We start from the raw sequence: 14,726 nt of genomic DNA, 5'->3' as shown, positions 1-14,726 counted from the left end.
CAAACAGGGTATATAAAAAACCGAGGTTGTGAAACATTTACATATCTGAATATAATTGTGGATTTTAAGGTCCAGTTACTACGGAATAACTTAAAAGCATATTACATAATTATATGCAAAGTGACTTTTTAAAACATAGCAAAAGACATACAGTATTTTAGAGTTCATTTCCTATGACTCATTATTTTGGGCGATATACCGCTGTACAGTCGCGGTAACAAGTATCAGCAAAAAGTAAATGGATTGGGCACACAGTACCGGCGCCAGTCTTTGAAAGTATTGATGATATATTTGCTTGGTTTTTTTGTAAAAATCCATCAAGGGGTTTTTTCTCAGAGAACACTTTGAAACAGTTTTTCTATTTTTTTCTATGTTCACCTGAAATTTTTCAAAGAAAAAAAAAAGATGATAAAAGAAAGCGAATAAATTGGGCCTTTCATACTTCAAGCCAATTGAACAAAGTATACTTCATTTTCGTTCTTTGATGATAACCATAAGACTGTCAGTGAGTTGGCGCGGGAGTCAGTACCACGTCCATTATACCGTTGTTATTGTCACATGCCCATCGCGGTCTTTCTTTAAAACTACAGTATCTGAGGAGGAGGTTTGTTAAAAGAAGTGCACAACACCAAATTGCTGGGAATGACTAGGACGGCAAATGATTTATGAACGTTTAGTACAGTTCAGAATATTACATTAGGGATTACGTGTCCGTGGCTCAGAGTCACATACCTGTTTGCTTGGTCTCTGTCACTGACAATGCATGGTCGCAATGATAGTGGCTGTGGTCGTGGCTGTGATCATGGCTGTGATCATGGCTGTGATCAGAGCAATGATCGTGAGTATTTGCATCATGGCTGTGATTATGAGCTTCTCGGGTTGGACGAGAGTGATCACTTCCTTGGTTATCATTCCTGTGCTGCGCAGTATCGAAAAGGAAGTCTTCATGCTCTTGGTTAGCATCGTTATCATTTGAATGTTTATGAGCTTCTCGCGTTGGACGAGAATGGTCACTTCCTCTGTTGTCATTCCTGTGTTGTGCAGTATCAAAAAGGAAGTCTTCATGCTCTTGGTTAGCATCGTTATCATTAGAATGCTTATGAGCCTCTCGTGTTGGACGAGAATGGTCACTTCCTTGGTTATCATTCCTGTGCTGCGCAGTATCAAAGAGGAAATCTTCATGTTCTTGGTTAGCATCGTTATCATTAGAATGTTTATGAGCCTCTCGCGTTGGACGAGAATGGTCATTTCCTCTGTTATCATTCCTGTGTTGTGCAGTATCAAAAAGGAAGTCTTCATGCTCTTGGTTAGCATCGTTATCATTGGAATGTTTATGGGCTTCTCGCGTTGGACGAGAATGATCACTTCCTCTGTTGTCATTCCTGTGTTGTGCAGTATCAAAAAGGAAGTCTTCATGCTCTTGGTTAGCATCGTTATCATTGGAATGTTTATGGGCTTCTCGCGTTGGACGAGTATGGTCACTTCCATGGTTGTCCGTCGTGTTCTCTGATTTCTCAAAAATTAAATGACTTGTTTTTGCCTCAATGTCAAGGGAATGTTCATGCAAAGTGTCAGTGTCTTCAGTCTTAGGACCATCCTTTTCTCGAATGTGATCTTCATGAAGTTTGTGCCCTGTATTCAAAGGAGAACGGTCACTGCTTGCTTCTTTAGGCTCTTGACCTGCAGCATTTTGCTCATGACCTTCATCTGAGTTTAAATGATCAAGACTTTGTCCATCATCTCCATGACTTTTATTTTCATGCATGTGACCTTCATGATTATGAGTTTTCCTTATTGTGCGAGAGTCATCATTGCTTTGCTGATGATCTTTGTCACTTGCATTATCTCCATTTTCGTGCACATCACTGGTGAATTCAAGATGTTCATGTGCCTCTCCAGCTGGGTTAAAATGATTGGAGCTATGGTCATTATTGTTTTTTGTTATGTCATGAATGTGATCTTCATGCACAGAGATATGGTGAATTTCTTCAGTTTGGGTAGAGTGTTCAATGCTTCCCTGGTTTGTATGCTCAGGCATGTGGCTTCCATGATGTTCATGAGCTTCCACTGCCAATTCATGAGAGTGGTCAGGGGTTGTACCATTTTCATCATGACTATGATGTTGGTCACTAACTTTGCTTGAAACATTATGAGTGCCAGGGCTCTGGAGAGAATGAACTTTAGTATTTTCCTCTGTTTTGCTGTGGTTATGATGTTGACTAAGCTTACTGTGTTCCTCTGAGCTATTCTGTCTGAGGTGTTTGTGATCTGGTTTAGTTTCTGTGCCTGAAGGAATAGGACTCAGATGGAAGTCTCCTTGGCTGTGTTCTGAATGATCATGTTTGTGGAGCTGATCATCATGATTTTGTTTAGGGTGATCATCTCCCTCGTGGGAAGGATGAGCATGGTTTGATTGAAGGTGATCGTGATTATGCTCTTGATGGTTTTTCTGGTGCATATCAGAATTCTCTTTGGTGTGGTCCCCTTCATGGTGTGAATGATCATGGCTGGCATGTGCCTGACTGGTTTCTTGGGGTAGATGGTTGTGATTGGTATGGTTAGAGTGAACATCGCTGTCGTTTACATGGTCATGACTATGTTCAACGTCTAAATGTTTAGTTGATATCTCTGACTGGAGTGAATGATTTTGTGAGCTGACAGGAACATGGATTCCATGATCATGAATATGATCTACATGATCCTGATCTTGACTGTCATGAAAACTAATGCGATCAATGTGACTGTGAGTTTCGCGTTTGAGACCATGACCATGACTTGTGTTTTCCTGTGTATGGTTATGCTGATTGTGATTAGGGATGTCTTTTTCATGAATCTCAACAGCATGAGATTCTTCTTGGTGACTATGGGGTTCTTCGTTGCAATGAACGATGTGTGTTGATTTCACATACAAAGGTTCAAGCTGACTTGTTTCTTGCATGCTGTTATCTTCACTCTTTTGGGCAGTTTCTTGATGGGGTTCTTCGTCGTGGGTTTGGAAGCACTTTGCTGGCTGACGTGGAGATATAGTCTTGCAGACGAGGCCTGATGCACATGAACCCAAGGCATTTCCTTTCCCTCCGCATGGTTCCCCAACATCCTGCAGCCAAATGTAAAATTGTGCATGTTATATTTGCAGGTGCAGAGAATAAGAAATGAAAGCAATTAATTTCCGTTTCCAAAGTTACAGGATGCTTTCAGAGAAATATTTTCATTTAACGTTATGAGACATTGTGGTGTTCGGATCATGTTCACACACAAAGGACAGCCTTGAAGAAACTTAATCTTTATATTCATGTGGTTCAGTTTGAAGTTTGATCTTCCTTTCATAAGGAAATAGGGATAATACAGCAACATATATATATATATATATATATATATATATATATATATATATATATATATATATATATATATATATATATATATATATATATATATATATATATATATGTTGTGTGTGTATGTGTGTATGTATGTGTATATACTGTAGTATCTACTGGTGACTTCTTACTAGATTAGTTTACAATTCTAATAACCGCAATGCCCTTTAGCTTCTCGAATTCTTCGCATTTTTTGGATATGCTTGTCACTACAGAGCCTGAGATCCAAATGCATTAAAACGAAGCAATTCTGCCGTCCATAGTAGGATTCAACCACGCATCCGGAGTATCAGAACAAGGTCAGTAACGCAACGTCGTTCTGATACGTCAGAATTGCTTCATATTCTTGCATTTGGATCTCAGGCTTTGTAGTGACAAGCGTATCCAAAAAGTGTGAAGAATTAGAGAAGCTAAGAGGGCACTGTGGTTATCATAGTTACATACACGCATAAACATGTATGTGTGTTATGTGTTTGAGCTTGTGTATTATTTTTTGCTTTGATACTTATCACTATTCATATTTTTTCTATTCAAGAGAAAAGGATATAAACTCAATTCTTTATGTAGCATACTACTTAATGAAATACTTACCCTTGCACAGATATTACAGCATCCACAGGCGTCTGCTGTAATCCCGGCTGTGCATTCTGAAGCTGACGGTTCATTCTTGCATTGCGCGTCCTTGTCGCATGGAGGACATTCTGACTGGATGCTGCTGGAAAAGATATATATGTAATTTAGTAATTTACTCACATCATATGGGGCCATAATTCCTGACAGATACAAACAGTTGCAAAATTGAATACAGAAAATAATAAAACATGAAAGATATCTGATAAAAGTAACACTTTTTAACACTTCAGTCTACACACATACATCTAAATTCTCAAATTTATCACGATCTCTAAAGGTAGAGCAGGATGAGCAGGCATGTAGGAAACAAGTTGTAAACTAGTTGCAAAATGTGAGTGACTGACGAAGTGTATGCAATTTGCCATAATATATATAGAATGGATATCTTTCTTCAAAGATACGAATTGGCAACCTCATATCCTGTGGGGTCCAGAGCTGTCGCCGCGACCCTCAGGGAATCTTCGCTTCGAAACAAAACCTACACGACGCACCGAGACTCTCACGAAACACAGATCCAGCGCGCCTGATTCAAACGATTTTTTATGCATTTTTCAGAAGTTACTTTATGTCCTTGTCAGAAATGTAATTACTAATGTATGTAAGGCATTGCAAGCTTTCCAACCATATGTATTTGAAATCTCTTCCTAATTTGTAAATAGAATTGTTAACCATTCTTCAGGTGTGAGAAAACACATCTGACTGTATATATGTTACAGTCAACATGCGTAATCAGTCATTACGCGTAATGACTGAAATTTCAGTCATCACGCGTAATGCACTTAGGGGACATTTGATCCCCCCTGGAGCTAGTACTAAACACGGCGAAACAGTGAGTCACCTACACTGTTTCGCCGGGTTTAGTACTAGTCCCTGGGGGTCAAATGTATTTCCCCGTGTTTAGTACTAGCTCCTGGGGGGATCAATTGTCCCTAAGTGCATTACGACCTTGAACCTGCCTCTTCCTCGCCGTCTCGTTATTATCCTAACCTAAGTTCACTGATGAAGAGAAGTAATTGGAAGCCACTGACCTGCCTCTTGAAGTGGGAAGGGCCTATATGCTAAACTTTCAATACTCATGGAGTAAAGCCACTAATTCCTTCTAGTATTCTGTTACTTTATTAAGGATGTTTTGTCGAGGGGAAGTGGTATGGGTGGCAAATGTGAGCTTAGAGGGAAAGCGTCAAATACCTAATCTCACAGAGAACGACATGGTATCAGCTAATAATATAAATATATGAAGTCGTCTCTGTTCATCGATTATGACGTTCATACACCAATGAGAGGTCGCAGCAGTTTCGACCCCTTAGCGTGTCAGAAAGAAGCAGACGCCTTCCATTCAAGTCTGATCTAGAATGACCAAACTCGCAGATGACCGGTACAAACTGGTTTCTGCTCACTAAAGCTTAAATGCTGAAACCCATTAGACTTGCTTTACTTACCGATTCTGAATAGGTGATAATATTCGGTTTTAATTTCGACTCAAGACTGTCTTTCTCACATAATTTAGTGAATTTGTTATCTCATGCAGTCAGAAAACTAGCATTGCTCGATGATGTAAATGGCCCTTGCCCCTGGTGTTTTACCCACTATTTCTGAAACGCTGCCTCCTAGTCCAAGTGCCCGCAGCCTCCCGTGATCCTCAGTGTTGAGGCAAGACTGACGGAACTGGCGGTTACTCTTGCCTTAGGAATGAATATTATGAGTTATTCCGTCGAAGAAACGTAACCTGTTTGCCTTTCTTTCTTGAGCTCTTTTTAAAAAGGGCCTTCTCCCTAACACCCTTCATGCCAGTATCATGAATCGTAGTGTTTGTTGTTCTCTTTTGCATCTGTTGGGGTGCTACGTTGTCACGTTATGTAGTACCAAAAGTTTTTTTTTCTTTTTTGTTTCCACTGTGAACCTGTATAAGAGTCTTCCTAAAGTGTTTATGAATGTCGATGATCGTCAGTTTAAAAGGGCTTCTTGAAAGAGTCATGCAAAATCATGTTAATGATTTTGCATGACATTTATTATTGCTCCTGTATGTATAATTCTTTAAAATGTTGTTTGCTTTTTTTACTTGCTGATTTATACGCTGTGAACATGGGCATTCTATCCTGTATGAAATTGCCTAGTAAGTTAGAAGCCTGCAGACTCGTTTAGAATTCTACATCTGCATATAGTCATTGCTTGGGTAGTTAATCGGAAGGAGTTGAGTACCAAAAAACATAACATATGAAGTCACTGAAATTTGAAGGAAAGAAGGGATTGGTTCATGTAGGTATTTGGGAGCAAGTATGCCGGATGATGATAAGCTGAAAGAAGAGGTTACCAGAGAACAGGTGAAGCAATAAATGAAGCAGTGTGCGCGGAAAGGATTTAGAAGTGACTTGGAAGTCAAGGAGGAATATATGGGAATTATTGAGCCAATTCCCATTAATTAAAGTGAATTATGGACCTTAAATGCGAATGGAAGATAAAAGGCTGAAGCCGTTGAATAGAACTGCTGGCGTCTATTTGCGGAATAATTGAAAGGATAGTGATTTGGAATGGTTTGGTCATGAGGGAAAAACGGAGAGCGATAGGCTAGCGAGACGACTGCATGATTCAGAACTGTCATTAGGCCAGAGGAGAGGAGGCTCAAGAAAAGTTTGATAGATCACGTAACGAGGTACTGGACAGGGAGGGTCTTACTATCCAGGGATATTGAGAGCGCAAGCAAGAAGGAGTTCACTGGCGCAGTGCATGTTGGGGGGGGGGTTTAACGCAGTGCTGATTAACTTTCTCCGTGGGTGTCCGAATTGGCTAAAGTTGTGGAATTTTTCTGCACAGGTAGCTCACCCACAATGAAGCATTTAAAGTATGAATGTGGCAGTGAGCACTTTGTAGTCTTTTCTATGGAGCCACCACTTGTTAGTGGAAAAATCTTAAATTATACACACACACACACACACAAATATACATACATATATATACACACACAACACACACCCATATATATATATATATATATATATATATATATATATATATATATATGTACAGTATACATATATATACACACATATTATATGTATATATATATATATATATATATATATATATATATATATATATATATATATATATATATATATATATTTATATATATATATATATATGCTTAAAAATACACAGTAGATGCACGTGACTTCAGTGTATAAGCTTTATATATATATATATATATATATATATATATATATATATATATATATATATATATATATATATATATATATATATATATATACAGTATATCTAGATAGACAGAAAGACAGCCAAATGATCAAAGTCGACTGTCTGTTATTGTGTTTGCACTACTCAATTGTAATTCCCCGTGGGCGAAAGTTATCCTTTATGAATAGTGAACTCGATATTAATATTTGTATCTTAGAATTTAACTTTGTATATATAAAAAAGTCACAGCCGTTAAAGCGACAAAAATTCATATATTTATATATATACATAAATCTCTCTCTCTCTCTCTCTATATATATATATGTATATATACATGTATGTATGTATGTATGTATGTATGTATGTATGTATGTATGTATGTATGTATGTATGTATGTATGTACAGTATATATATATATATATATATATATATATATATATATATATATATATATATATATATATATATATATATAAACCGCAAAGCAAAACAGGAGTCGTACCTAAAAGTTTAAAAATAAATTGAGAAAAAAAAAAATGTTGTTGTTTTCTTCTGGGCATTAAATGCCATGAAATTTTCTATTTGGGCATTGCCAGTATTATTACCCAGACCAGAGAAACCCTTCTGTGGCCGAGGTCAACCGCGTGCTTAAAAAAAAAAAGAAGGTGAATAAAATGAAAATAAGGGAAATTCGAAGATGAAATTATTGTTGGCAAAACCCAGGACAATAAAATCTTCTTCAATTCAGATTTGACTAAAGGGAGCAAAACTCTCAAGGCCATTGAGAATTAAGAGTGCTTGTCCGTTTATTAACATTAAAGTTGCCTTATAGGCACACGTGTGCGTGTGTGAGCATTTGTTCACTGCGGGTGGCTCACGATGAGGAAAGAGACTGAATGTGCTGAGATTTATTGACAAATGTGGGTTTTTATCAACGAACAATAAGGAAACAAGCAAAAATTGCGCCGAAGTTTCTTTGGCGCAGTTGAGTTTTCTGTACAGCCGCTACAGTGTATGATCGAGGTGGTCTCAGTATAATGCTGTATGAGCCGTGGCTCATGAAACTTAATCACGGCCCGGTGGTGGCCTATCCTATATCGCTGCCAGAAGCACCATTATGGCTAACCTTGTCCTTAAATAAAATAAAAACTACCGAGGCTAGAGGACTGCAATTTGGTATATTTGATGATTGGAGGGTGGATGATTAACATACCAATTTGCAGGCCTCTAGCTTCAGTATTTTTTAAGATCTGAGGGCGGACAGAAAAAAGTGCAGACAGAATAAAGTGCGGACGGACAGACAAAGCCATCTCAATAGTTTTCTTTTACAAATAACCAGAATTAGATTCATGGCCAACATTTGTGTTTTATAGGTAACATTTCATCATGCAATAAAAACGCATTGGATGAAAATGTAATGGCACCAACTAAGAATATCATTAGGACGTCGTCACACTCCTAGGATGTATTTTTTATCAACTTCGTTGATTAATGCTTAGGAAGACCGGAGTCCTTTTGGTCTTGCAATAACTGAAATCACGCCATAAGAGTCAGGTACATCTAAGATAAGTGAAACCTTCTGGACGCTTAAAAAAAAGGTTGATTCACAACTTTAATTCAATTCTCCCTTCACAAAATCAGTCGATTTGCATGTTAGTTTCCCTGATATTTGCAGCCTGCATGACTCTTTTGCATTTTTGTTATTAAATGCACAACAAAACTGAAAAATCCACAATTAACTTCCGTAAGTGACATCTTCGCAATCTCCCTCTATCTCCTCTTATTCATCCGTCGTGTGTCTTTTTCAGTTTTCTGAAAAGAAAACTATTGTGTCCGTCCGCACTTTTTTCTGTCCGCACTTTTTCTGTCAGGCCTCAGATCTCAGAAACTACTGAGGTTAGAGGGCTGCAAATTGGGATGTTGATCATCCATCCTCCAATCAACAAACGTACCAAATTGCAGCCCTTTAGTCTCAGTAGTTTTTATTTTATTTAAGGTTAAAGTTAGCCATAATCGTGCGTCTGGCAACGATATAGGCCAGGCCACCACCGGTCCGTGGTTAAAGTTTCATGGGCCGCGGCTCGTACAGCATTATACCGAGACCACCTAAAGATAGATCTATTTTCGGTATCCTTGATTATACGATGTACAGAAAACTCGATTGTGCCGAAGAAACTTCGGGGGATTTTTTACTTTTTTTTTTTTTTATCTTATATGTTTCTCAAACATTGCTCTCCCTTCTACCCAAATTTGATCAGTAACAAACACTACTGTCCTCATTTTAGAGACCTTTACAACTGCAGCCAGACACCACTGAAATTGCATCATTAACACCTGCGATACTTCCTGTGGCGAGATCTCAATGCAAACAACTGTTTCAGATCTCAGGCCGGAATGTACCCTATACAAGATAAAATGCATTTCTTCCTTATACACCAGATTTCTGTACTTATCAGTTCTAATGAGGTGAACATTCTCTCTCTCTCTCTCTCTCTCTCTCTCTCTCTCTCTCTCTCTCTCTCTCAGTGATCATCTTGAGAACATAGTGGCTGATGTGAACATGAGTACCTTTCAGAGCTGAGGGTCCTAATTCAGCTCTATAAGTAAACCAGATGAAAAAGTTACTCTTTACATGAATAGTTACCAATAGTAGTTTAGCTACTGCTCCTTAGTTTAACCTCTTTCATTTATATTGTTATAAATAATTTTTTTTTCCTTTTACATTAAGTAGTAACATTGTCAATTATTTGTATATATTATATATATATATATATATATATATATATATATATATATATATATATATATATATTATATATATGTATATATATGTATATATATATATATATATGTGTGTGTATATATATATATAATTATATATATATATATATATATATATATATATATATATATATATATATATATATATATATATATATATATATATATATATATATATATATATATATATATATATATATAAATTATATATATATATACATAATGCAATTTGAATTTTCATGCTCATCAAATAAAATAAAAAAGAGAGAGAGAGAGAGAGAGAGAGAGAGAGAGAGAGAGAGAGAGAGAGAGAGAGAGAGGGGTGGGGGCGCTTTGGTCTCTCAATATAACTACCGACCTGAATAAATTCCCAGTTGAACACGTCCACTGAGCGTTTTTCTCTTCCGAAGATGCCGTTGGAAAATGTTGGCAAAGGCAGCATCAAGGTCTATAGACCTTGGGCAGCATCTTCCTTAAGCGACCGGTTTTCACCTTGAGGTCCGACGGCGACGCGCGAAAGGATTTTGGGTGAAATCCTTCGTGTTTTTATTGATCACATTTTTTGTTCCACTTTGCAGACTCGTCTAATCCAGTTTCTTTGCCAGAGGAGACTGGATTCATCCAGTTTTCACCTCCGACACCAGCAACAGTCCGCTTTTTGCTTCGCCATCGAACAAAGGTGAAATGTGTAAAATATATACAGACGTGTTCAGCAACGAGAATGTTTGACATATGAAGTTTCGTGTGAATTTAGTGTCAAAATTGTTCTCACACATATCCATCTAGCAACTTATATATATATATATATATATATATATATATATATATATATATATATATATATATATATATATATATATATATATATATATATATATATATATATATATATATATATATACACACATTGCTAGATGGATGTGTGTGAGAATAATTTTGACAACTAAATTAACATTAATCTTTATATGTCAAACATTCTCATTTACAATATATATATATATATATGTATGTATATATATATATATATATATATATATATATATATATATATATATATTTATATATATATATATATATATATATATATATATATATATATATATATATATATATAAACACACGTTACTAGATGGACGTGTGTGAGAATAATTTTGACAACTAAATTATCACTAATTTTTATATGTCAAACATTCTCATTTATAATATATATATATATATATATATATATATATATATATATATATATATATATATATATATGTATATATATATATATATATATATGCATATATACATATATACATATATATATTACTATTAAACCTAGACAGTAATAAAATATGCAAAAACCGCCTACTCGTAAACGTACAAGAAACAAAATACGAGAAAAACTGGACCCAAACTTCCTGCTTTTGTGAGAGCTCTGATGGGCGATCAAGGTCAAAGGGAGGAAGCTATAAAGGCGCAGGTTACGTACTCCAGTATTTTGTAAACGAGACGCCTCAACGTTTTTGAACGTAACGTCGCCTTTTGCGCACCGAATGTAGAAACAAACATGGCAACTGCATTTATTAATACTATTTAGTGAAATACTTCACCATCTCTTCACCGAATGAAAAAAATAAAAATGAGTGAAGGACGACTTTCTGGGAATGGTTGATACTGGACCTAGACACCTTAGACCCAAGGCCCTGGACCCTTGAACATCAAGTTGTTCTTCAACAAAAGAAGATATCATCATTCCCTACTGGATGTTCAACTCAGTTTCCTGATCGCAGCCATCCTAAGGAGGTTTGCGAGATTCTAAAGGGGCGTGAAAAATTTGTGAACTAGACTAGCGGAATGATCGGTCATTTATAAACGAATTTATGAATCATTACTATGTTATTAACGGTCCTTCTCTCACACAAACACAAACGCAGCGTAGGTGAAATGCCGATTTATCCTAGCTCGGCAGACCATACCCTTTCAATCTTTTATTTTCACATGTACTACGTACACACTTCAGCTCTTCAGCACCAGCCATATTTATTTCTTTCTTATTCAACATCCAGTTTTCCCTCCCATAATGGCTAGTTGGCCCAATAGTCCTTCAATACATTTTAACTTTCGAATCCTACGCTCACACGCTGCTGTGGTCCTTTCTTTGCCATGTCCTCTCGTCCTCCGAGCATGAGCGGCATTTATTGCCGTAGATGAATCAACCTGTTCCAGCCTCCCCATTGACATTGATAACTCTATCTTCCTGATTCTCATTGACTCTCATAAAATAACATTATCGCGTTAGACGTTCACACGACATAGTAGATGTAGCAGCCAAACACCTTGAACTCAAACTCTCCTGTTCGCTATTCATTCAACACATTTTTCATGAAAAAGGTTTGAATCAAAAGTTTCTGAATGGAATGTAGACACTGTCCTTCCCTTCAAGATTCGAACCTGGGTTAAGAAGGCAGCATTTCAGTGCAACACACTACGTCATCACGAGGCCTGAGGAAAAAAAAACTTATTTCGGGCACTGCACGAGTATTTTATTTGTTGCGAAGAGACTAAACCTCTCCCTGGTATCATGACGCAAAGCGGTTTTTACTTTGGTTGAAATTTATGGAATCTAATTCAGGTCTGCAAACGCTCAGTATAGTCTTCATTTCTATATTCTATAGCATTTTGTAATACCTTTCCGCTACGAACTTGAGCTTAAGTTTTTAAAATGAATTAAAATAAAGTTTATTCACGTCAGGATTCGAACTTGTTACGGAAGGGCAGAAGACACCATGCCAAAGTTCACTAATCCCTAATTATTTTTGACATATTAATCATTCAAGATGGCATGGTGTATTCTGCCCCTCAGTAACAAGATCGAATCCTGGCATGGATAAACATGTTTCTTAAAATTTATTTTAAGAACTTAAGCTCAAGTTCGTAGCCGAAAAGTTATACAAAATGCTATAGAATATAGAAACGAAGACTATACTGCGCGTTTGCAAAGCTCAATAATTAGATTCCATACATTTCAACCAAAGTAAAAACCGCTTTGCGTCACGATACCAGGGAGAGGTTTAGTCTCTTCGCAACAAATACAATACTCGTGCAGTGCCCGAAATAAGTTTTTTTTCCCTCAGGTTTCGTGATGACGTAGTGTGTTGCACTGAGATGCTGCCTTCTTAACCCAGGTTCGAAGTCTTGAAGGGAAGGACAGTGTCTTCATTTCATTCAGAAAATTTAGATTCAAACCTTTTTCATGAAAAATGTATTGAATGAATAGCGAACAGGAAAGTTTGAGTTCATGACGTTTGTTTACTGCACCCACTTTGATCATGTGAACGTCTAATGCAATAATGTTATTTCATGAGAGTCAATGAGAATCAGAAAGATAGTTATCAATGTCAATGAGGAGGCTGGAACAGGCTGATCCATTTAGGGCAATAAGTGCAGTTCATGCCAGGAGGACGAGAGAGGACTTGAACAGCAGAACGTTCAGGCAAGGAAAGGACCACAGCAGCGTGTGAGTGTAGGATTCGAAAATTACAATGTATTGAAGGACTGTTGAACCAAGTAACCATTATGGGAGGGAAATTTGGATGTTGAATGAGAAAGAAATAAAATGGCTGGTGCTGAAGGCTGAAGTGCGCACGTAGTACATGTGAAAACAAGAAAATGAAAGGGTATGGTTTGCCGAGCTAGGATAAATTGATCAAATTTTAGCTTGGGTGACATGCTTTGCACAAATGGATTTATCTGAACGTTGGGGCTTCAGTATCCAGGGACTGGGGGAGGGTCCAAGACAGAAGTGAATGTCATAGTGCGTTCAGGAAAGCCTGAGGCCCTCCTGATGACTCTTTCGTGCAGGTATATGAAGCATAAATTGTTGAGAAATATTGTTCACACTGTGGTTCCTCCGTGAATATCCAGTTAAATGAACGCATCATTGTATGATATCTTACTTTTTCTGGAGCCACCCTGCTAAGGAAATCAGCGTATCATATATATATATATATATATATATATATATATATATATATATATATATATATATATATATATATATATATATATATATAAACCCTGCAAATTTTCGGTTACTACTTTCAGATAATAATCTTATATATATGTATGTATATATACATACATACATACATACATATATATATATATATATATATATATATATATGTATATATATATATATATATATATATATATATATATACACACACACACAAGAATATTATCTGAAAGTAGTGACCGAAAATTATATATATAAACCCTGCAAATTTTGGGTTACTACTTTCAGATAATATTCTTGGCCTCGCTCCCCATGTGTGTGAGACACTTTAGCCGACTAGCTCTCCATAATAGTTCAACATAAACTGTGGCTACACTAATGTGAGGGCTGAAGCTGGATTAGTGTCACTTGTGAGCTGTGTCGAAATTTCTTTCTATCTAATGAAAAATGTAACGAGAAAAAAAGATATTTCTGAAGTAGATTGAATAAAATGACTCTCAAAATAACAAATTTATGACTAATAATATACCTTGTATTATAGCTATTGCTTTAGATCATTCTTCCCTATGCGATGCTTCATTGTACGGCTTGTCTGCGGAAAGTCAATAAAGTGGCTATGAATCAGTTTTTAAATATCTGAAGGGTTTGGCAGCCCTATTAATTTCTCTTAACTGTCCGGCAAGAGCGCTCAAATCCAGAGCCCCTTACTGCGCGAGGGAACCTTATGTAG

At 36.6% G+C, this 14,726-nt stretch overlaps 1 protein-coding gene across 2 annotated transcripts in view; it reads right to left on the bottom strand.

Annotated features, from left to right (window-relative positions):
- Window positions 1–200: 200 nt before the first annotated feature.
- Window positions 201–14,726, bottom strand: part of LOC136840234 (protein starmaker-like) — a 22,314-nt gene continuing 7,788 nt past the window's right edge. The window contains exons 2-3 of one of the 2 annotated variants that reach the window (XM_067106837.1): window positions 3,972–4,095; window positions 201–3,097 (exon numbers count right to left, since the gene is read on the bottom strand). In XM_067106837.1, coding sequence (XP_066962938.1) covers window positions 725–3,097; window positions 3,972–4,095 — 2,497 coding nt within the window. In that variant the 3' untranslated portion in view covers window positions 201–724. The remainder of the gene's footprint in view (window positions 3,098–3,971; window positions 4,096–14,726) is intronic. The other variant, XM_067106838.1, reaches the window with a different exon arrangement.

This window comes from Macrobrachium rosenbergii, chromosome 7 (assembly GCF_040412425.1).
Source record: "Macrobrachium rosenbergii isolate ZJJX-2024 chromosome 7, ASM4041242v1, whole genome shotgun sequence".
Lineage (NCBI taxonomy): Eukaryota > Metazoa > Arthropoda > Malacostraca > Decapoda > Palaemonidae > Macrobrachium > Macrobrachium rosenbergii.
Note: the sequence above shows the minus strand (reverse complement) of the source record. Positions and strands in the feature narration are given on the sequence as shown.